At 51.7% G+C, this 20,668-nt stretch overlaps 1 protein-coding gene across 8 annotated transcripts in view; it reads right to left on the bottom strand.

Moving 5' to 3' along the window:
- Positions 1-707: 707 nt before the first annotated feature.
- TRAF1 (TNF receptor associated factor 1) overlaps positions 708-20,668 on the bottom strand; it is a 41,527-nt gene continuing 21,566 nt past the window's right edge. For all 8 annotated transcript variants that reach the window (XM_060014227.1, XM_060014228.1, XM_060014230.1 and 5 more), the window contains 7 exons: positions 19,744-20,152; positions 17,734-17,818; positions 9,109-9,174; positions 8,199-8,609; positions 6,537-6,714; positions 4,210-4,358; positions 708-2,128 (listed from right to left, as the gene is read on the bottom strand). In XM_060014227.1, the coding sequence (XP_059870210.1) occupies positions 1,910-2,128; positions 4,210-4,358; positions 6,537-6,714; positions 8,199-8,609; positions 9,109-9,174; positions 17,734-17,818; positions 19,744-19,883 (1,248 nt within the window). In that variant the 5' untranslated portion in view covers positions 19,884-20,152 and the 3' untranslated portion in view covers positions 708-1,909. The remainder of the gene's footprint in view (positions 2,129-4,209; positions 4,359-6,536; positions 6,715-8,198; positions 8,610-9,108; positions 9,175-17,733; positions 17,819-19,743; positions 20,153-20,668) is intronic.

Raw genomic sequence — 20,668 nt, 5'->3', positions numbered from 1 at the left:
AGCCCTGACACGTTTGTAGCCTATCACGTGTGGCAAGATGCCATTACACTACAAAGCACTAGGGCTCGGGTATCATATTTGGGCCTCGTGAAAACTTTGTGAGCTGGGCAGGGCCAGGCAGGATGCTTCCCCGTGTTTGTAAATGAAGAGGCTGAGGTATGATGGGATACCAGGTCTGGACTAGGGGTGGGTCTGGGTTTTCTGATATACTGATCCCACTGGGCCGTGCTGCTCCGTTACCTCTTATGTGAGCATCATCCTCACAAACGCTGGGCTAGAGAGGACAGGCAGGGCTGCTGACCCATTTCACAGATGAGAACCCTGAGGGTGTGAGACATGAAGCCCATCACAGCCTCGGCAAATAGAGGAAGAGTAAGCTGCAGGGAAGCCTGGTGGGGAGAGGAGCGGGGGACCTGCCCTGCATCTCTGAGCGGCAACGTGCAGCCTCAGGGCTCTGGAAAGACGGGCGAGGGTCCTTACAGGAACTGGTTGTGTAGGGACCTCCAAGGTGAGAAGACAAGCATGGGCCGCAGCCAGGCCAGGCCAGGTGGGCAGTGGTGCCCGGGCCTTTCTCTCTCTAGCCTCTCCTGTGTAGCATCTCCTTTGAGGTCACAGAACTCAGCGAGGGAGGCAGGCCGGGGTGGTTCCCCCATTACAGTCAGAAGACTGAGGCAGAGAGGCATGTTCCTGCCAGCACACCAGCCTTGGATGCCACCTGCAAAACTGGCAGCGCCACCCAGACCTCACAAGTCACCACCAACTCCCACAACCATACCCTTCATGAAAAGTGCAAAAGACATTTAAAAAAATTCTTTGGTTTTATACATATAAAAGGTCAACATCTGTGGGTGGCTCAGCGGTCCTGATCCATCAACTAGAGATGTGGTTGCCTTCGTTCAACAGGAGACACGGGATTCTGGAAATGGCCAAGAGTGGGGCCCCCAGGCAGGCAGCGTGGAGAGTCTGTGCCCCTCTCCTTCTCCGCGCTCCTTCCAGCTGCCTCTGGGAGCTAGGGACCTGGTTTCACCTGGAGAAGGTGGAGGGGCGCTCAGCTGGGGGACGCGCAGGACGCAGGGCCTCTGCGTGGCTCTGCATGGAGGGCAAGCAGACTGCCGGGCCCAGGGTGGCAGGTACCATGCGGGTCAGCTCAGCCCACCTGGCGATACTGAAGGTGAGTCAGGAAACTGGAGGGCATCGGGCTCCTGAATGTTTCCAGACCCCCTGCGGCACTAGGCCTCATCTGGCCCAGGAGGCCTAGAGTCAGAGACTCTGGGCTGGAAGGATCCATGAAGGTCTTCAAAACCACCCCTCCCCGCATCTGATGCCCTCCCCGCAGCGTAGCCCCCTGGTTTTGCTTGTTCACCTCCAGTACTGGGGAACTCGGTCCAGGCTGGGACAGATTGAATTCGCACTGGCACCCTGTCACTTCCACCCCCTGGTCCTGGTTCTGATTCCAAGCAGGACGAGAGCAAGCTCACTCTCCGTGGCGGCCTGCAGAGGTCTTCCCATCCCTGGAGCTTCTTTGCTGAGGTCCCACACCTCCAGTTCCCCATCCATGCCCCAGCCTGGTCCCCACACCCTCCCCATCTCGGCCAGAGTCCATCTCAACATTCAGGGCCAGGTGGCTCTCGGGGCTCCAGTGCTGCACGGTCAGTGCAGGGGGATCAGTCCTGCACCACCTCCTTTGGGACCGTGTGCCTTTGTGGGCCCAGTCCAAGGTCCCGCCACACTAAACCGATAGCTAGCCACGGTCAATCTGTCCGCTCGGCTCACGTCATGCCAGCCCCGGCCCATCACTGTGCCTTGGGATCTTGGGCGCCAAAGGCAGGACCTCAGTCATCTTGCTGAACGCCCATCTGAGCGGGTGCTCCCTCGGGACCCGGGTGCGGCTCGCTCGGCCCCTCCTGCCCTAAGCGTCTGTCTCCACGATGCACTTGAGGAACATGGTGTCGTCCTTCACGTAGGCATGCTTGGGCGACTGCAGCTTGTTGAGGGGGAAGAAGAGTGGGCAGCCGCTGGCCACATTGGTTTCGCTCTGGGGCCGCTGGAAGGATGCTGAGTTCAGGTCGGGCCGGAAGGCGTCGATGGCGTGCTCACGGTTGTTCTGGTCGAGCAGCATGAAAGTGACCTGCGGGGCAGGGGCCAGTGGGAGATCAGGGACAGGGTCTGTGCCTGTCACCCGTGCAGCCCCTCTAACCCTGAGCTCACACTGATCAGGAGTCAAAGAAACACGTAAGGACCACACATGGCGTACAGGAAGAGCCCGGAAACAGAAGCACCTGGTACCGTGAGCAGGCTTCAGGGGTGTCCCACGATTAGAGCTCAGGTGTTCTTAACAGGACGGGGAATTCAGATGCCACTGCCAGCTGTGGTTGGCTGTTGGGGGCTAAAGGGGGGACTAAGCCCGGACAAGGAGGTTGGACTCCATAACCCAAGATGTCCCTTCCTGCACTGAGATGTCTGTCTGATCCTTCAAACACAGCTGGACCCTCCCAGGCGAGAGCAGACAGGCCTTCCACTGAGCAGACGGCAATCAACACCCTGAAACACGAACCCAGCTTCTGGTCTGTACAGGGGCCCTGTGTGCCTCCGAGAAGCCAACGATCTCAAAGTGACACACAGCCTCCTCCCTGGCACACGTCACTGAAATGCCCATCGCCCACTGCAGCAGTCATTTCTCAAACTTGGCTGCACTTTAGAATTCCCTGGGAAGGTTTGAAAACTCCCAATGCTCATGTCTCACCATCTATGGGAGTGAGACCCAGTCATTAGTATTTTGAAAATCCCCCCAGCACATATGGGAACCACTGACCTACTGACTCATAGCCAGACCACTGCGGCACTACCGCTTCCACCCCACCTGCTCGCCCTTATCTCCCTCCACCCAGCTGAGGTGTGGAGTCCACACCCTCCCCTTCCCCTCTCCCACTCCCTTGCTGCCGCTGTCCACCTGCGGGGAATCCCTGCCACACTCCCACCTCTGGCGGCCCTTTTAAGCATTTTTAACAAACTTTATTTTTCAGAGCAATTTTAGGTGCACAGCAAAATTGAATGGAAAACACAGAGATTTCCGAGTACATATCCCCACACGACCTCCTACACTGTCAACATCCCCATCAAAGCGGTACATTTGCTACAGGTGATGAACCTATGTTGACGCATCATATTCACCCAAAGTCCCTAGTTTAAGGTTCATTCTTAGCGTTGTACATTCTATGGGTTTGGACAAATGTATAAGGACGTGAATCTTATCATTATAATATCATTCAGAGTATTTACACTGCCCTAAAAATCCTCTGCGTTCCACCTATTCATCTCTCCTCCCCTCCATGAAATCCTGGCAACCACTGATCTTTTTACTATCTCCACAGTTTTGCCTTTTCCAGAATACCATGTAATTGGAATCACACAGTATCTAGCTTTTTCAGACGGGCTTCTTTCACTCAGTAATATGCCTTTAAGCTTCCTCCATATCTTTTCATGGCTTGGTAGCTTATTTCTTTACAGCACTGAATAATATTCCACTGTCTAGATTGACCAGAGCTTATTTATCCGTTCACCTACTGAAGGACATCTTGGCTGCTTCCAAGTTTTGGCGATTATGAATAAAGTCGCTGTAAATATCTGTCTGCAGGGGTTTTGTGTGGACGTAAGTTTTCAACGCATTTGGGTAAACACCAAGGAGTGTAATTTCTGGGTCACATGATAAGAGTATGTTTAATTTTGTAAGAAACCGCCAAACTATCTTCCAAAGTGGCTGCGCCATTTTACAGTCCCACCAGCAGTGAGGGAGAGTTCCTGCTGCACCACATCCCTGCCAGCATTGGGTGTTGTCAGCGTTTGGGATTTTGGCCATTCTACAAGGTGTGCAGAGGCATCTCCTCCTCCTTCTCTTTTTCTGAGAACGCTGTCAGTTCAGGCCAGCCCCACAGGACCTCCTCCAAGAAGTTTTCCTTATTCACCCCCAACATGAACTTCATCTCTACATGTCTTCCAGGGTCGCTGGTCCAAACATTTTAGCTCCTAGACTCAGAATGCAGCAAAGAGCCTTGGCTACTAGATGTGAACTCAGGCTCTTGTTTTATGAGGGGAAACTGACAGCACGGAGGGCAAAGGATCTGCCGAGGTCACACAGGCAAGTTCATGGCTCAATCAGGATCAGGACCCAGGTTTCCTCCATCCCATCCCCACTGTCCCCCAGGCCCATACCTTGTTCCGGAAAGGCCACGGCAGCAGAGCATCATACTCCCCTCTCATGATCACGATGAAGAGGGACAGGTGGGTCCTCTTCCCCGTCCCATCCCCATTCAGGTAGAGCCGCAGGCACAACTTGTATCCGTACTTGGCAGTGTAGAAAGCTGAAATGAGGAAGCCAGAGTCAGCGCCGAGGCAGCTGGAGAGTGCTGGGCTTTGCAGATGAGGAAACTGGGACTGACAGTTAGGCATGCCCAGGTCATGGCTCAAAACTACAAAATCGGGACTTCCCTGGTGGCACGGTGGTTAAGAATCTGCCTGCTAATGCAGGGGACATGGGTTTGAGCCTTGGTCCGGGAAGACCCCACATGCCGCAGAGCAACTAAGCCCGTGCGCCACAACTACTGAGCCTGCGCTCTAAAGCCCGCGAGCCACAACAACTGAGCCCGCGCACCACAACTACTGAAGCCTGCGTGCCTAGAGCCCATGTTCCGCAACAAGAGAAGCCACCGCAACGAAGACCCAATGCAACCAAAAAAAAAAAACCATAAAAATGAAATCTGGGGATGGAGCTCAGCATTCTTCTCCATTACAGAGCATCAAATCTTGGAGATCATCTGGCCTGGTGGCTGTCAAAGGCCATCAGAATCACAGATTGCCCCTGGAGCTTCTGACTCAGTAGCGCTGGGGTGAGGACTGAGAATTGGCATTTCTAACAGGGGACAGAGATGCTGCTGGCCCTGGGATCACACTTCTTTTTTTTTTTTTTTTTGCGGTACGCGGGCCTCTCACTGTTGTGGCCTCTCCCGTTGCGGAGCACAGGCTCCGGACGCGCAGGCTCAGCGGCCATGGCTCACGGGCCCAGCTGCTCCGCGGCATGTGGGATCTTCCCGGACTGGGGCACGAACCCATGTCCCTAGCATCTGCAGGCGGACGCTCAACCACTGCGCCACCAGGGAAGCCCGGGATCACACTTCTGATTTAACCAACCTGCATTTTGTAGTCGGGAACCCAAGCCCAGCAAGGGGAAGTGGCTGGCCACAGTGTCACAGTGTACTGGGGGCAGAGACAGAATTAGGGGCCAGGCCTCCTACCTCCCAACACGGAATTCTTTCCGCTGCCCTAGGCCAAGCGGTCGGGGTCTCCTGGAGGCTGGGAGAGAGTGCGGTGAATCACAGTGCTGCCGGCCACCGCTGGCAAAGGCCCCCGGGATGAATCATCCCCTGGTGATTAGGCACAGGGGCCTGTGGGCTCTCTCCCTGGGCAGCTGAAAGAGCCATCTGAGTGTGGGTTCCAGTAGCCGTCACCATGAGGGCCCTTCTGGGAGGGGCTGAGCGCGGACAGGGTGTGGAGGGTATGCGGGAAGGAGTGGAGGAGGGACAGGCTGACAGTCTGACTCATCTGTGCCCCTTGTGTTTTGGTAGAACAGGAAGCCAGAGACACTGCTTGCTTTTTCCCTCTCTGGAAAGAAGCCAGGACAAAAAAGCTTACGTGTAGGAGGCGAGGCCACCCCCTGAAGGGGCTGTCCCTGTTCCTGGGGAAAGGGGGGCTGGCTTTGGGACCCAGCCTGCTCTATGGTGTGGGGCAAGCTCCCATGCCCCTCTGAATCCCAGCACTGTTGACCTTGGGTGTGTCAGAGGAGCAGATGGCCAGGAAAGGCACGAGGCTGGAGCAGATGTGAGTGGTGGTTAAAACTGCCATCGGCAGAAATCCTCCTTAACGACCCACCCGTTTACTTAGAGGCACGCGAGTGAGGCCAGGGGAAAAGCACACAGGTCTGAGCACAAATACACACATTGTTACACAGACAGCTATCAGTTAATTAGGAGAAACAACAACCGAGTAACTGCCTACTTCATGCAAGACCTCGTGCCAGGCCCAGGGGCCCCAGAAACGACTAAGAACTGCCCCAGTGTACACAATACTCAATCACGTGCTCCCCACAGTGGTACACAGAGAGTTTTCCACTTGTCTTATTTCAGACCACGGGGTCTCGGAGGGCAGGGCCCCATGGTATTTACCTGTGAAAGTCACCCTGGGCTTCCCTCGCATCTACACACTTTGGTTCACAGCGCACTCTCTTTCACAACCGATATCCACACAACGTAGATCATTTTATTCCTAGTTGCAGACCATGACGGATGTCCAGGGAGGTACGCCTGGTGCAAACAGCCCCTGATCCACGCGGCTGAGCGGGGAGGGGCCTACTACCTCCGCGGGCCTGGTAGCGCCGGGGGCCTGAATGGACACTGGCCTAACTGGGCGCAGCCCGCCTGTCAGAGCGGGACACCCCCCCCCCCCGCCTCCCCCAGTTGGTGTCTGTGCCCCCGGGGAGGCCTTACCTGGGGAGAAGAGGCTGACGGTCCTGCCGCAGGCTGACTCATGGCACCGCCTGGTGACACTGGTGACCTTCCATAGGAACGTGCCGTCGTAGGAGGCCTCTTCCATGAGGCGGAAGCTCTGCTCCAGCTTGCCCAGGGCCTGGTCTTTCTGGGCCAAGGTCTGCTGCAGCTCCATCACCTGGGGCGGGGAAGCCCATTCAGCCAGGGGCACCAGAATCCAGCTTGGCGGTGGGATGGGGACAGCGGGATGTAGAGACAGGGCTGCCCCCGAATTTGCTTTCCTTGCCTCCCTCAGCCACGTGCATCTGCCTTTGTACATGCCGTCCCTCCTGCCCGGGATTCCTTTCCCTTCCTTGTCCACTGGCCAACTCCTGTTCATCCGTCAGGAACCTGGCTCAGAGAGTTCTTCCTCTGCGAAACACTTAACCACTGCCCTAGCTCAGCTGGTTTCTCTCTTTCATCTTCGATCTTATAGAGGCTTTACAACCACCTGAGATATATTTTTCTGCCTTTCCAACAGGATAGATGGTCTCCCCTATCAACAGCTGGGCCCATGCTCATTTTATCTGTGTCCATGCCTTGCACAGTGTCTGGCACGTAAGAGCAGAGCCAGGAAATTCGTTAATGAACTGAAGACACAGTCACTGCCCTCAGGGAGGCCATCACCTTCCAACTGGGGCAAGAGTTACATAAATAAATCCTTTACTTCGCCACCCAAACCCAGTGCCTGGCTCTTCTGGTAGGTTCCTCCACTGACATTTGAAAGAATACAAATTTATTCTTGGGTGTACTCAGGTAGGGAAGTCAGGAATGGAAGTGAGTGTCCTTAAAGAAAACTGAAGCCCTAATTTTACGGATGGGAAAGCTGCAGTCCTGTGATTTGCCCAGATCTATACAGCAAGTTAATGGTGGACCTGGAACGAAAATCCAGGCCTAACTCAACATGAGACGGTGAAGTAATGTTGCCGCCCCTCCAAAAAGCAACATTAACATTGTGACTGGTTATATTAAGAAAAGTATAAGCTCTGGAACATAGGAGGGGACAGTCTGGTGCAACCAAGAACTGTCAGATAAGTGGATTATCTGGTGGTTTGACACCACCACTCTGAGTGTGTGGAATCCTTTAGAGGCTGAGCCAGCACATATGAGGACAGCATGAAACGATGTGCTCTGATGAAGTGGTGAAGGCACTGGGGGTGTTTAGCCTAAAAAAGGAAACACTCAGGATATTATTACTGACTGCTCATCTCTGAAGGGCTTCCATGGGGGCTAGAAGTCAGATGTTTTGGGGGCCCCGAGGGGCAGGGAAGACACAGGAGGCTGATTTTAGTTAAGTATGAGGGAGAACTTTCTAGTGGTACAAAATGTCCAGCTGTGGAATGAGATGCTTGGGGTGGGAATAGTCTATTGCAGAAGTTTAAGCAAAGGAAAGGAAGCACTGGACGGGGGAGTTTGACCTTGACTATAACTTCTGACTCAGTCCTCTTCCTAGAAGGCTGTGGGATGCAGGAGAGATATTTTTGAAGGAGGAGTGACTGGTCTGCACAGGGAGAATGCTTAGCAGGAAGGCTGGTCCTCTGCTCTGGAGACAAGATGGGGCGGCGGGGCGGTGTGGGGGGGGCCCTGAGCTGCCTTGAGGGTAAACGTGCCTCCCATGCTCACCCTCCGTTCCAAGCTCAGGATGTGCTCACGGCCCAGCCGGCTCTGGTGGATGGAGGCGGCCAGGGCCAGGTGGGAGGCCTCCACCTCCTTGTTGAGGACGGCGACAATGTTCTCAAACACGCACAGCTTCCCCTCCAGCTCAGTCAGGAGCTTCTCCTTCATGAAGTGCTGCAGGGCCAGCTCCTCCTGGCTCTCGGAGCAGGGGGCCCGGTAGCAGTCCACCTCTAGGTCCCCAGCTGTCTCCACAGCCCCCTGCAGCTGCAGGTCTGACAGATTCTGCTCCAGGGCCATGGGTCCAGACCCCAGGCCAGAGCCCAGCTGGGCCTTCCACTGTTTCATGAACCCTAACAGCAGGTTCAGGTGGGTAGCCTGGGAGGTGACCTCATGCTCCTGCATGAACTTTGGGCCCCCCTGCCAAGAGAGTGGGGCTGATCAGTGAAAACAGAGGGGGAGGGAGAACCAGGGAGCAGTGGAGAGTCCTGCCACCAAAGGTTGCCAAGGGAAGTCATATCCATTCATCCGGCCAAGGGAAGTGTACAGCAAGAGGGATTCGGAGAAGGACCCTGGCATGAGACATACCCATGATGAGCTGTGTCCATCCCAGCCTCCAGAGCAACAATTCTGCCATGCCCTTGAGTGCACTGATGATTCAGGACCATGGAGAGAGGCAAAGGGGTTTCTGGGGGTGCGGGCGGTGGTCATTTTTGTGATGCTACAATGCCCAGGTGAGACATTAAGAACTCCCCTGAGTACGAAGATGATTTACTAGTGATTTTGTTGCTTGGGAAAGTCATGTAAGGTACATCCAGAGGCATAGCTTGATGTTGTGGGAACATCCCGGAGGGGCTGATGGGAAGGTCTGAGACTGTAGTATACAGATAGGTCTCCTCTCTCACACTCAGATGCTTACCTTGAAGGCGCAGCCAACACCTGCAAAGGGACACCCAACTCCAGCCTCAGCCACCTCGGGGTGATCCTGGAAATAAGAACCATGTCACTGGATGTTATGGGGCTCCCAGTGGCACTGGGGCTCTCTGCAAAGCACCAGCATCCACCAGGCATGAGCTGGGCTGGGCCACAAAACTTTGCACATGCTGTTCCTTCTGATTCAGCCGTCCTGTAACCCTCCTTCAGAACAAGAGCAGGGCCCGTGCTGTGATCCTGGGAGGCGCTGCCACCTCTCCTGATGGGACATGTTCCACTCAGCCCTGTAATCATCATTTACTTTTTGGTTGCCCCCACTGGTCTGGGGGCTCTGTGAGGGCCTCTAACAAGCAACTTGACAATACTGTTAACCTATGTGTAAGTCTGAGGAGTTTACAAAATGCTTTCATAGTCATAATTCTTCCTAGGGCCCCTAACAACACTTGGGGATAGCAGGGTAGGTTTTTTGTTCCCATCTGATTGATGAAGAAACTGAAGCTCACAGAGGGGCAGGGATTTACTCAAGGAGGAACAGCTAGGAAGCAGCACAGCTCCAGGGATCTTCCTACCCCATGTCTCTATATCTTATCAAGAGTAAGTCCAGGGCTTCCCTGGTGGCGCAGTGGTTGGGAGTCCGCCTGCCGATGCAGGGGACACAGGTTCGTGCCCCGGTCTGGGAGATCCTGCGTGCCGCGGAGCGGCTAGGCCCGTGAGCCATGGCCGCTGAGCCTACGCGTCCGGAGCCTGTGCTCCGCAATGGGAGAGGCCACAACAGTGAGAAGCCCGCGTACCCCAAAAAAAAAAAAAAAAAAAAAAGAGTAAGCCCAGGAGAGACTGGGAGAACATTTTTTCCTAAACATAGACCTGGAAAGGGCTTATATCCAGAATATATAAAGAACTCTTACAATTCAATAAGACAAACAACCTAATACAAAATGGGTAAAATACTGAACAGATACTTCACAAAATAAGATACACAAATAACAAGCCTATGTAAAGATGTTCAACATCACCAGTCATCAGAGAAATGCAAATTGTAACGAAATGCCACTGTCCACTCACTAAATGGCTAAAATTTACAAAGAACGAGAATATCGAGCTTTGGTGAGAACGTGGAGGAACTGAAACACTCATAGGTTGCTGGTGGGAATGCGAAATGGTACAACCGCTTTGGGAAAATCTATGGAAGTATCTCATAAAGTTAAATCATACATACACAAGACCGTGCTTATCAAGTTATCAGACAACCCACACATTCCACTCCTAGGAATTTACCCAAGAGAAAGTGAAAATATGTCCGGGTATATGTAAATGTTCACGGCAGCTTTACTCGTAAGAGGCCCACGCTGGCAGCAATCCAAGTATCCATCAACTGGTGGATGGATGAACAAAGTGTGGTATATCCGTACTCCCGGACGCTACTCAGCAGTCAGATGGACTAAATTACTAATATGTGCGATAATATGGAGGGACCTCAAAACATGCTAAATGAAAGAGTCAAACACCAAAGACTACATACGAGGATTCTATTCTTACAAGATTCTAGAAAAGGCAAAACTATAGTGACAGAAAATAGACCAGTGGCTTCCTGGGCTGCAGCTGGGGGAGACTGACTGAACAAGGGCACAAGGAAGCTTTTTCTGGTGCAGAAACATTCACCCTCCTGACTGCAGGTCACACGATTGTATACATTTCCCGGCATTCATCAATCTGTACACTTAAAATGAGTGAATTTTATTACATGTAAATAATATCTTGATTTCCTAAGAGCTTTGTTGTTGTTTTCAAGAATAACCTCATGGGGTGATGTGAAGGGAGATTTGGATGAAAGGAGGGGAGGACAGAGGTCTTTTGGGCTGAGCAAATACAAAGCCACACTAGTTATTATTCTCTAATAGTAGAATAAGTGAGAGCTGTGGGCTTAATGAGTACAGTTGGTTTGGGACACAGAGCACAGCCCAGCAAAAGGCCACCCCCCACTTTGCCCCATTGCCCCGGGCTTCAAGCACAAGTTGCTCCCAACAAAGAACAGAAAACAGATGTTTTACTGGGGAGGGGTGGGTAGCCTTGTCAGGGAGACTGCAATGGCTTTGGAAAGTGCCCTGTGATGCAGCCTCTCCCAGAAGGTAGTTCCCGACATGAGGGAAGGATGGAGGGCCTGAGGCCAGTGAGGAACCTGGCGAATGCACAAGGGGTCATCTCTCAGGCCCTGAAACTCCCTACGAGCCCATGATTAGAATCCTCTGCCGTTCTAAGGGTATATGCTTGAAGTGAGAGTCAGAGGGAGGTAAAAACATGAAAGTCATAGAACTAACGGTGGGAGTCCAGAATCGCCCACAGGTGGAGAGGCACACGTTCCTTTGGCATCTGAGCCCTGTGGTGTGTCTGTGCAATGAAAGCCCATGCAGGCTGGCAAGTGCTACATGGGTGGAGCGGGCATCCTTATTACCATGTACAATGGGAGTGGGCTGGGACCAGCCTCTCATGTCTGGCAGAGGAGGGGCAGGGCGTAACTTGAGAGGCCGCTGGTGGCCAGCCAGGCTGCCCAGAGTCCCACCATCAGTCACTCAGCACTCCTTGGGGTGCTTTCCAGGGTTAAGGGGGTGGGCTCTGGAGCCAGCCTGTCAGGGTGCAAAGCGCATCTCTGTCACTTCACACACTATCTATGTGGCCCTGGGAGAGTTATTAACCTCTCCATGTCTCAGTTTCCCAGTCTTCAAAATGAGTATAATAACAGAACTCCCCCTTTAGAGTTATGGTGAGGATTAAATGCCATAATATAAGTAAATTCTGACATGAGTGACCTACTGTGCTATAACAAAATACCACAAACTTATTGGCTTAAAACAACCCCCATTGAGACTTCCCTGGTGGCACAGGGGTTAAGACTCCACGCTCCCAATGCGGGGAGCCTGGGTTCAATCCCTGGCCAGGGAACTAGATCCCACATGCATGCCGCAACTAAGGAGCCCACCCACGTGCTGCAACTAAGGAGCCAGCGAGCCGCAACTAAGACCTGCCACAACCAAATAAATAAACAAACAAACAACAACAAAAAGCCAACCCACATTTTTTGGGTTGGCCAAAAAGTTCGTTCTGGTTTTTCATGTCATGGGAAAACCTGAACGAACTTTTTGGCCAGCCCAATATTATCTTACAGACCTGGAGATCAGAAGTCCTAAAAGTGAGCAGGATTGTGCCCCTTCTGAAGGTCCAAGGTGAGCACCTGTTTTCTTGTTTTTCCAGCTTCTGAAAGCCACCCGCATTCCTTGGCTCAGGGTCCCTCCCTCCATATTAAAAGCTAGCAGCAGAGCATCTTCCAATCTCGCTCTGATTCTGATTCTCTTGTCTCCCTCTTTTGGGGGCCCTTGTGATAACAATAGGCTCACCAAATAAGCCAGGGTCATCTCCCCATCACCAGATCCTTAATTTAATCACATCTGCAAAGTCCCTTTTGCCATTGTTATGGGCTGAGTAGTGTCTCCCCACCCTGAATTCATATAGGGAAGTCCTAGCTCCCATGAACATGACTGTATTTGGAGACAGAGTCTTTAAAAGAGGTAATTAAGTTAAAAGGAGGTCATTAGGGTGAGCCCTACTCCAATATGACTGGTGTCATTATAAGAAGAGAAAATTAGGACACAGACATCCAGAGGGAAGATGGGAATGATGGGAAGATGCTGGGAGAAGAGGGTATCCACAAGCCAAGGAGAGGGGCCTCAGAAGAAACCAACTCTGTCTAGAACTTCTTGCCTCCAGAACTGTGAGAAAACAGATTTCTGTTGTTCACACCACCCAGTCTGTGGTACTTAGTTACGGCAGCCCGAGCAGACTAATAGAGCCATGTGAGGTAACATATTCACAGGTTCCAGGGATTAACACGTGGACATCTTTGGGGAGCATCATTCTGCCTGACGCGGTGCTCAGTAAATGTCACCCATGATTAGTAGAAGTACTATTATTAGCAAAATTATTCCTGTGGATTAAGCACTGCCCTTCGGACATCTTTTTCCTTTTGCTAATGGCTGTCACATACACGCGTCTCATTTAATCCTCACATCTCAAACTCTTAATAACTAATTCTGTAAAACCCTATTTTCCCACTGGAGGTTCTGCCTCTCGTGTAGGTGAGGAAGCTGAAGCTGAGATGGCCGGTGACTTGCAGGATGCAAGTTTGGGGCAAGGCTGTGGCAGAGGCCAGGGGCCTGGAATCTACGGCCAGCATCCTTCCTCCCCACCAGGAGTCCTCACCTTGACTAAAGGGTAGCCTCATCTGAAGTCCAGGGACCGAGGGGACTGGAGAGGGAAGGGGCTGGGGTCGCAGAGGAGGAACGGGGCATCTGTCCTGAGCCAAGCCTGTGCCTGTCTGGTGCCACGGGAGGCCCCTGTGTGAGCGGTCTCATTGCTTGCAAACTGCCAAAAATAAAATTCGCAGTGGAATTTCCTCTGAGGAGGAAACAGAGAAAACAAAATCCCAGCCCTGAGGGAACACTTGTCCTTCTGTCCACGTCCGAGAAGTCTGGGGGTGTGTGGTGCTCCCAGCTTCCCTGCTTCCCCAGGCCCTTTGTGACGGGGTCAGGAGAGCTCCATCAAAGGGCCCCCACTTGGGGACCTGGGGGCCTCCAAGAATGTGAGCGTCAAGAGGGTGCCGGGAGCATGAGAGCTGCCTCCGTGAAGCTACTGCACAGAGCGGAGGGTCTGCAATGTGCCAGGCACTTCCCACGCTGCTGTGCTGGGCACTGAGGCTGGCCAAGGTCTTGGATGCCAGGAGGGGCTGTTTTCGCTTGGGTCTCAGCTAGTGCTGAGGGAGAGGCACTCGACAGTGACAGGGTGGACTCGGTCCGCTCGCCAGTTCCTGCCCGCCTCTGTACCTCAGTCAGTTTCCTTTCTGGCAATCTCTGCTTGGCTCAACTGCCACCTCCTCCAGGAAGTCCTGCCTGATTCCCCTAGTTGAAAGTAGTCTTGCCCATTCCTGTTTCCACAGCATTTGGTGGATTCCAGCACTTAAGGCGGACTGTGTATTTAAACCTGTGTAAAACATTTGGGGGTGATCCACCATCTGGAGGCAGCAGAGAGAAGATGTCAGCAGCCTAAGGGGCAGGAGTGGGAGCCTGGCTCTGCCCCCCCTTTGCTGTATGACTGGTGCAGGCACACCTCTTCACTGAACCTCAATATATTAGCCACTGGTGAAATAGGGGTATCACCACTGCGCATGACACAGGATGTCACGGGATCGATAAGGTTACAGATGCAATTGTCAAGCTCAGAAGTGTAAGGGGGTTCATTTCCAGGCATTGCATTTCAAAGGACACAGATATGCACAGAGGCTGAGGACAGACTCAAGATGGACGTGGTCAGCGTCCTTCCACACACTCAGGACCGCCTCAGGGGACAGGAGGCTGACTGACTTACTTTTTGTGGCCCCAAGGGAGACAGACTTCAGCTCAGTACAAACAAAGAGGAAAATGGTACAACAGTTAGTTCCCCATGGTGGAAGTGGTGGTTTCATGCAGTAATGAGCTCCCCATCACTGGAAGGACACAAAGCCACTTGGCAGGAATCCAGTACAGAACGGAAATTGGACTAGACAGCTTGACCTCCTATCATTTTCTGATTCTAGAATAATTTAAGGCACTCTTGTAAGCCACTGGCAGCAGATGCCAGCTTGCTTTTGACCTTCCTGAGTGACCTCAGAGGGAAGAGAGTGAGAGAAACAATCCCATTCACAGGGTCTCAGGCAGACAGAATTGACTGCTATTTCCCAGCCACCGGGTCGTCCCCTAATTCATTGTCACTTCTGTAGGAAGGTCATTCTAGGCAAGAACCAAGTCTCTAACCAGGTCAACAGTTATCCTTTAATATCTGCTTCTTAACATGAGCTAATCGGTCTCGGGCTTTGAGCACTTCTTAGAGAGACATTAATCTAATGAAGTCAGAGGAGGAGGACAAACTGATAAGCAGATGGCATGGAAAGTGTTGCAAGAATGGGCACCTCGGGGCTTAGCTCAGCTGGTCTCCGGCCCGGCCTGTCCACCCCACCTTCACTTCCCAGGTTTCCCCAGATGCACAGACTGCAGAATCACCACGTATACAAAGTGTTGATTTATAATCAGCTGCTTTCCTTTGGTCAAAAGTCCCCCCAAAGTTCCCATTGGGTCAGAAGCTGAAGGAGTCCCTGGTCTTTCCACTTGTGGCTTTGTGCAGGTGTCAGACCACTGGCTCATCCCACCCCCCAGCTTTCCACTGGGGGGTGTACCCTCCTCCCACTCTGTAGCCTGTTTCAGTGCCTGTAATTCCATCATTAGAGTCACTTCATTTGGTTTAAGGCAGCGGGTTTCAAACTGTGCTCTGCAGGGCCCTAGGAATCCCCAGTGTCTCTGAGAGGCTGGGACAGGAGAAGGAAGTGGGGTAACCGAAAGGACAGGGCTCCAGGCTCCCCTTTAATCAGAACGCTTCTACTTTCATCTGATTTCACATTAACAAAGATGAAAAAATTAAGACTACTGGGTTGAGAGATATTAAAATATCTCATCTTTATGTTATCTAAGATTTGTACAATGAATCTGTATTCATTTTGTTAAGAGGCAAGAATAAAACACGTCAAAACAACAGCCCTGATGCCTTCGGGCAGGCAGGTGCCTTAGAAAGCATCTAGCCCATGTCCTCTTTCGAGGGTGGAGTACAAAGATCTCAAATAGGGAGGCTTGGAAGGTTATTCCATGGGTGTTAATCCTATTAGCTCTTAACCACATTGTAGAGTACAAAGTTCTGGGGAAATGCACGGGAGCCTTACTATTAATCCCTTGAGGACCTGCGGGGGGAGAGGGTTGCTGACAGGAAGACAGGAAAGCCCTCAAAACCAGCCCTGGTGGGACAGGAAATTCCTCCAACTCTCTGCAGGAGAGGGGCCAGAGCGGAGAAGGGGTAAGGAGGCGTGGAGACCTGCCTGCCTCTGGTTCCACAGCGGGAGGGAGAGCTGCCCTGCCAGCCACTGACTGGCAATGGGACATTGCAGATGCTGGAAAGACCCTGCACAGTCAACCTAGCATCTTCACTTTACAGGTGGAGACAGGGGAGTCATCTCAGCCATGCACTGAATTATAAAGCCATCCTCAGACACCAGTCTCCTGACCCCTGGGCCATGGTTTGGGCAAGGGTAGAGCTTTGGTTGAAAGGAGCCAGTGCCTCACAGTGTGGACAGTGCTGGTGGCCAAGTTGGCGAGACCCTGGTCATGAGGGAGCTTTGCAATGAGATGCCCCTGTGGGTGTCGGGGCCCATGTGTAAGAGGGGGTTAGATTTACAGCAGGGATTCTTAAAGCTTTGGATTCACAGACCAATACCAGTTTGTTTGCTTTTTAAATTAGGAGATTAACATAAAGATTGCCATTTAAAAATTTTACTAAATAAAGGCTTTACCCCCGAATTCTATCACCTATCACGATCATTTCCTTTATACAAAGACATGAATAGGAAGGGCATCATCTCAGAGTAAAGGTTGACTCTATAAATGGAAAGAATTTACTTTTATAAGAAAAACTCATAACAATTTCCTTATTTTTTTTTTTTATCATTTTTGTCATGAACTGGTGGGAATGGACCAGTGCTGGTCAACATGTGGGAACCTCTGGGCTGGACGGATTACCTACGAGGGTCCTTCTCCAGCTCAGAAGGGCTGGGGTTCTAAACTGATGCCTGAGGGTATCTCTTTGGCCCCTCACACTACCAAAGTTGTATCTTATTCCTGGAAGCACGGTTTGGCAGAGCCGGAGAAGTGAGATGAGGATGGCCTGTCCCTGTCTGAGGGCAAACAGGGCCAGAAAGAACTGTCTAGGTCAAGAGTTGGCAAACTTTTTCTGTCAAGAGCCAGACAGTGAATATTTTGGGCTGTGAGGCCTCTGTTGCAACTATTCACCTCTGCTGTTTCAGGACATAAGCAGCTACAGGGACTTCCCTGGTAGCACAGTGGATAAAACTCCACGCTCCCAATGCAGCGGGCCCAGGTTCGATCCCTGGTCAGGGAACTAGATCCCACATGCATGCCGCAACTAAGAGTTCGCATGCCACAACTCAGGAGGCTGCCTGCTGCAACTAAGACCCGGCACAACCAAATAAATATAAATACATAAATAAATATTAAAAATAAAAAAGCAGCCACACGCAAGGCATATATACATGAGTGAGTTGTGGCTGTGAACCAATATAACTTTATGTAGGGACCTGGAAGTTTGAATTCCTTATAATTTTCATGTGTCACAAAATCTCATTCTCCTTTCAATTTTTAGAAACCTTTTAAGTGTAAAAACCATTCTTTGCTCGTAAGCCGTACAAACAGGCGGCAGGCTGAGTTGGGCCCGCAGGCTGTGGTGTGTTGACCCCTGTCTAGATGCTGTTCTCACCCTGAGTCTGTCACGGGTCGGCCAGGTGGCTTGGGGCAAGTTGCTTCCCCACCGCAAACGTCAGTCTCCTCACTGCTGACAAAATGAATTCAGTCTAGACTCAGACAAGGAAGGAGCCACCTGGTAGGGACTAGGTGGGCAGATACCTACTTGGCCTCTTCCCCTGCCAACGGAGACAACTGACAGACAGTCTTTCCTGGCAGTGCCAACTTACCTGCTCCTGAGACAGAAGGCTTCCTGGCCTTTCAGATGGTGTGTCATCCCCTTTGCATTTGGGACAGATCCGATCCTCACCATTCCTGGGGACACATGAACAAATGCCACTGAGTGAGGCATTCACGACTCCATGGCACCAACCACCGTCCCCAGAGCTCCAAATGCCTAGCCCTTGCCCAGTGTGGCAGCTGATACCAATGAGCGTGCAGCTCCACAATCCCAGACCCACCATTCCCAAACCAATGTTTTCCTGTAGTTTGCAGTGAGCTTCTCTGGCAGCCAAACCTGATCTGAAGTGACTAGAGGCTATTCAAGCCCCTACTTATCCCACTTAGCGTGAATATTTATGTTTGCAGAAATATCCATTGCTTGATTATAAGGTGCATCCCCAATTCCCGCTGGAAGAATTACACAGTAATGCACTGACTTGCTTTTCTAAAATCTGAAAAACTTCTCCATTCCAAACTACATCTGACCCCACGGGTTCAGATAAAGGATTGTGGATGTGCAGCTATATTAGTTCTTCTCAGCTTCCTCTATTTTATTTTGGTCTCTTATTTTTAGTAATTACAGATGACCATGGCCTCTCAGAATAAGAAGGGGCCTCCGAGAACACCTAGCCTGAGGTTCTTAACCAGGAGTGGGTGCCGGACTCTGAATGGGGTGACACATGGTCCTATGTGCTTTAACAAAGCTCCCAAGCGATCCGGTCCTCAGTGAGAGCCACGGGTCAGGCCCATTTGACAGGAAGGAGAATGAGGCCTCAGAGGACGTATGGATCCACCAAGGTCGAGGGAGGCAGGCGCAGAGCTGAGCAGAGCTCTTCAGGCCTCAGGCCTGGATCCCTCTCCCACCTCTGCCAGGTTTTGGAAGGACAGCGAAGGAAGCCAAGAGACCCATTGCAAAAGCCTGAGATGAAGTCAGGATGGTGAAACCAGTCGAGCTTTGCTCCTCCCCCCACCTGCCCTTCTCACCACCACCTCTCTCCGCCTTCTCTCGGCCTCCTCCTTTGTGAAAGCATTGGAACTCCTCAAGCTTGCCTGAGAAGTTTCCCACCTTCTTAAACTGCAAAGTCCCAAACAAAAGTCTTGCTGGGGGTGCACGGCAGTTTAAGAACACATCTGCCAGGAAACTGACCTGCGGCAAACTGACCTCATCTGTCCATTAGGCCTCACTGTCCTCATTTGTAAAATAGGGTAATAATAGTATCCACCTTTCCAAGGAGCTTCTGAAGACACAAGGAAAGAGTGCTTGGCACACAGTTGGTACATAATAGTTGCTTAAGGTGGGATACTGACGATCATATTGATGTCACACCTCTCTGAGTTATTTATATTTTACATATAAATATACACATATTTTAATATATAATATACAATGTAAATTATATACGTATATTTTATACACATGCAAAATGTGTGCATTGTATATATTTATATGCAAATATATACATATTTTATATATACATCCATAAATGTATAATATATGAATACAAAAAATATCTAGTCCCCTTTAAAAGCATTCCCAGCAAACAGTCTGAGGTGATGGGTGATATTGTGGAAGAAGATATATTTGTACAGCAGTTTGTCATTTAGCAGGGAGTTTATATTCATTATTACAAGGATTTTTTGGAATGTTATTGACTGGGCCTTGTAACAATCCTGGGAGGTAGAAAATCACTTTACAGGCATTTTACAGACAAGGAGGCTGAGACATCAAACAATTTGCACAGGCCACACAGTAAGTAGCCCAGCTGGACCCAGAGGCTCTCCCCCTGACCCCGGATGGCCTTCTGCTAAGGGAGCTGACGTCTTTCTGTGGCTACTTCTCCTCCCACCAACAGTCAGACGGGGCAGTGTCCGGGACCCTTGAGGAACAGGTGTGGAAGCTGAAGCCAGAGAGGTGAAGTCACCTGCCCAAAACCACAGCTCCTCTCACCCCCGCCTCCCGTGAGGGGTCCCTCCCTGGCACCTCCTTCCCACCCGCCTCTTCTCCTCCGACCCCTCACCTCACGTTCTCAGAGAGACAGACAGCGCAGCAGAGGGGCCTGGGCTCTGGTGGGTCCTGGCAGACGGTGGGGGGGCACCCAAAGGGGAACTCGTTCTCATCGGGGGCCGGGTGGCGGCTGCTGGCGGAGCCAGAGGCCATCTCAGGGTCCCAGGCTGGCTGGTGGGGGGCCCCTGTTCAAGCTCCTCTGGGGAGGGGACCAGCTCCGTGGAGTCTGTGCTGGGAGAAGAGGTGAGTGCTGGCCGGGCCCCCCTCTCTGATGTGCAGGAGTCTGATGATTTTATCTTCTCGCTGGCTTGTGCGGTTCAACGTCACAGCTGAGTCACAGCAGGGATGAGACAGGAATTACCCTTTGTGGTGAAAAAAATCCCCTGGATGGTGACTGCAGGCTCTAGGAGTGTCCAGTCATTCTTTTGAGCAAGAGGGAGGGGAAAGCAAGTCAGAGAGAAAAAAGAACCGTGTCACGGACTTTCAGGAACCACAGTTAGAGTTTCCCCAGTCGGAGGACCTCAGGCTGCCACTGGCTTCCTCCACTTCCTCCCCAGGGGACAGGAGCAGAGAGAGCCCCAGTCGGTGACTTGTCTATGTTCCCTGGAACCTCCGAGCAGCCTAGGATACTCGGTGTGGGTGTTCACTGCCCCGGTGGAAATCCCCAGGGTTCTGGAGTCAGGTCCAAAAATGCAAGTTCCGTGCATATTAGCTCTGCCCTGTCCAGAGTATCTTAGGTAAAAGTCACTTTTGCACAGCGGGTCTCAGTTACCCCATCTGTTTATTAAAAAAAAAAAAAAAAAAAAAGGAATTGCAACAGGATTATCTCCAAGACTTCTCTGGGGTCTAAAATTCTGGGACCGCATGGCCAAGGCCAGCAGGAAGGCTTCTGATGGCCCAGCCCTGCCCGTGGCGTTCTTCATCAGTATGTGTGACAC

The sequence above is a fragment of the Delphinus delphis genome, chromosome 6 (assembly GCF_949987515.2).
Source record: "Delphinus delphis chromosome 6, mDelDel1.2, whole genome shotgun sequence".
Classification (NCBI taxonomy): Eukaryota; Metazoa; Chordata; class Mammalia; order Artiodactyla; family Delphinidae; genus Delphinus; species Delphinus delphis.
Note: the sequence above shows the minus strand (reverse complement) of the source record. Positions and strands in the feature narration are given on the sequence as shown.